This window comes from Miscanthus floridulus, unplaced genomic scaffold (genome assembly GCF_019320115.1).
Source record: "Miscanthus floridulus cultivar M001 unplaced genomic scaffold, ASM1932011v1 os_1010_1, whole genome shotgun sequence".
Classification (NCBI taxonomy): domain Eukaryota; kingdom Viridiplantae; phylum Streptophyta; class Magnoliopsida; order Poales; family Poaceae; genus Miscanthus; species Miscanthus floridulus.
Window position 1 is genome coordinate 31,143 of NW_027097464.1, and position 2,976 is coordinate 34,118.

The following is a 2,976-nucleotide window of genomic DNA, read 5'->3' on the forward strand; positions in this document are numbered from 1 at the left end:
AATGGCATCCATCTCCTCCATCATGGCACGCCGCCAAGACTGGTGCCGTTCAGCCTCGGCGAAAGAGGCTGGCTCCTCCTCGATCTGCAAGTGGAGCTCAGCAGCAACCTAACGAGCGGCGTACCCCGGTGGTGTCGCTGCTCCAATGATGTTGTTGATGGTGCGGTAGCGTGGCTCAATGTTGTCGGCGTCGGCGTCCAGGTACTTCTCCGCACCCGGATGCGGCGAGACAAACTCGGGCTGTGGAAGCGACGATGCCGACGCAGGTGTTTCGGGCACCTGTACATTGGACGGCTGCATAGGTGTTGTAGTCGTTGGTGCTCCCACACCTGAGGGAGCGGCCGAGCCTGGTGAAGGGGACTGCGCCGCGGTACTGGGCGCCACGTTGTCGGTGAAGTGATCAGCCCCAAGCTCTATGGGGAGGTACTCAATGACGAGGTCTGAGCCACCACCGATGTCCTCGTCCTGCCAGCTCCAGGGCATGGGTTCATTGAACACCGCATCCCTAGACACGACCACATGGCGTGCTGCAGGGTCGTAGAAGCACCACGCCTTGGCGCCGGGTTCATAGCCGATGAAGACTACCGGAGTTCCCCGATCGCCGAGCTTACTGAGATGCAGGGTCGTCACCTTGATGTACGCAACGTAGCCGAACGTCCGCAGATGGTGGACACATGGCCAATGTCCGTGCCAGGCTTCAAACGGCATCATGCCGTCGACGGCATTGGTGGGTGCGTGGTTCAGGAGGTAAACGGCGGTGGCCACCGCCTCTCCCCAGAACGTGGCCGGCATGTTTCTTCCTTTCAGCAGGCTCCGCGCCATGGTGACGACAGACTGATTTCGCCGCTCGACCACGCCGTTCTGTTGAGGCGTGTATGGCGCAGTGTGCTGTCGATCAACACCGTGCTCGGCGTAGTAGGTCTCGAACTCGATGGAGGTGAACTCTCCACCGTTGTCGGTCCGCAGAACGCGGAGACGCCGCCCAATCTCCACCTCGACGCGCGCCTGGAACTTCTTGACCATGGCGAGGCCGTCGCTCTTGGCGGCAAGCATCGCCACCCACATGTACCTGCTCTGATCATCCACTAAGAGAAGGAAGTACTTCTTACCGCCGGAGGTCACCGGCGTAATAGGGCCGCACAGGTCCCCATGAACCAGATCTAGCAGGCCTTCTGCTCGCCGCTTTGCCTGCGTCGGGAACGGACTCCTCTTGAGCTTGGTGACGACGCAGTCGGAGCAGAGTTGGTGGACATGGTCCACGTTGGGTAGCCCACGCACCATGCCCTGCTGCTGGAGCTTGCGCAGGGCATCGAAGTGCAGGTGCCCAAACCGCTCATGCCATAGCCACGCATCCTTAGTTTGGCGTGCGGCCAGGCAGAGTGCCTGGGCGATCTTGACGCGTAGGACATAGAGGCGGTTGGAGGAACGACGGATGCGGATGATCAGCCGTCCCTTGGCGTCGCGAACTCAGAGAAGACCATCCTTGGAGTGGATCTCACACCCACCTTCCTCGAGTTGGCCGTAGCTGATGATGTTGGTCGTCAGCCTAGGGATGAAGTACACCCCCATGAGTGGGAGATGCTCACCGGTCTTGCCTTCGAAGAGGACGGTGCCAGACTCCATGATCGCCACCTCTGACCCGTCGCCAAACTTGACGGTGCCGTGGACAGAGGTGTCGATGTCGATGAACGCCTCCCTGCAGCCGGACATGTGGTTCATGGCCCCGCTGTCCAGACACCACACGCCATCGTCGCGCTTGACGGAGCCATCGAGTTGTGCGAAGACCTTTGCCTCGACGATGCGCAGCGGTGGGGGAGAAGCAGCTCAGGCCTCGCTGGTGGGCAGTGGCAGCGCATTGGGGAAGACTGATGCGTGAGCCATCAACAGAGAGGCTTCATCCTCCTCCTCAGCCTGCGCCACGTTGGCTTCTCCTTTGGGCTTGCTCCTACAATCTTTGGCCCAATGGCCAGACTTACCGCAGCACGCGCACTGGTCCTGGTTGAGGCCTTTCCCACCTCCCACCTGGGCTTTTGCCCCATCTTAGAATGTGGAGGCATCGCTCTTGCCATGCCCGCGGCCACGACCACGGCTGCTGCGCTTCTTGCCGCTGGCGCCGGTGGTGCTGCCGCTGCCGCCGATGGTGCCGCTCCCGCTCCCCTTCTCTTCGGAGTCGCGGAGCTTGAGCCGGGCCATCCACTCCTCCTCACAGAGGAGCAGACGCCCCTGGTTGTCGGTGACGGGTGGTGCCTGGCGCCACTGTTCGACGGCACGGAGCCTCCCCGTTATCTCCTCGATGGAGAGGTCGTTGAGATCGAGCAACGTCTCGATGGAGATCGCCACCTGAGCAAGATTCTCTGGGACAACCTGCAGCATCTTGCAGACGATCTCAACATCCTTCATGTCGTTGCTGAGGACACGAAGGTTGTTGGCGAGGCCGGTGATGCGGTTCGCGAAATCCTCCGCACTCTCCCCATCCTTCCAAGCCATGGCGCCGAACTGGCGCCGCAGCTGCTGCGCGCTCGCCTCTCGCACGCGCTGCACGCCGACGCGGATCGTCTTGATAGCCTACCAAGTGGCGGCCACCGATCCCTTGCCGCACAATGTGCCCAGCATCTCCGCCGGCATTGACCGCAGGATTGCGGCGAGCGCCAGACGGTCGTCGCGGTAGTCGATCATGTCCCCCTCCTCTGGCTCGACGGCGTACCACCACCCCACTACCTCAAAATTCGCCTACATCAACATCACCCACTCTTGATAGTTGGTGCAAGTGAGCATGGGGAATTTGAGCGAGGAATTCCCATTGGAATCCCGCTCGGCGTGGTGGATGATGACTTCGGGCTCATGGCGACCTCGGCGTGGCCCTGGTGACGGCGACAGTGGATAGTGGCGGCCTCGGTGCGGTGGCGTCCATGAGCGCCCACTGGGTGGGATGGAGTACCGCGGCATGATCCCTGGATCGGTCAGCTCTGAGGCCAA

General features: G+C 61.7%; 1 protein-coding gene across 1 annotated transcript; it reads right to left on the minus strand.

Moving 5' to 3' along the window:
• Positions 1-2,040: 2,040 nt before the first annotated feature.
• LOC136533603 (uncharacterized) lies at positions 2,041-2,487 on the minus strand. The gene has a single exon (XM_066526157.1). The coding sequence runs from the start codon at positions 2,485-2,487 to the stop codon at positions 2,041-2,043; it is 447 nt and encodes a 148-aa protein (XP_066382254.1).
• Between the last annotated feature and the right edge of the window lie 489 nt (positions 2,488-2,976).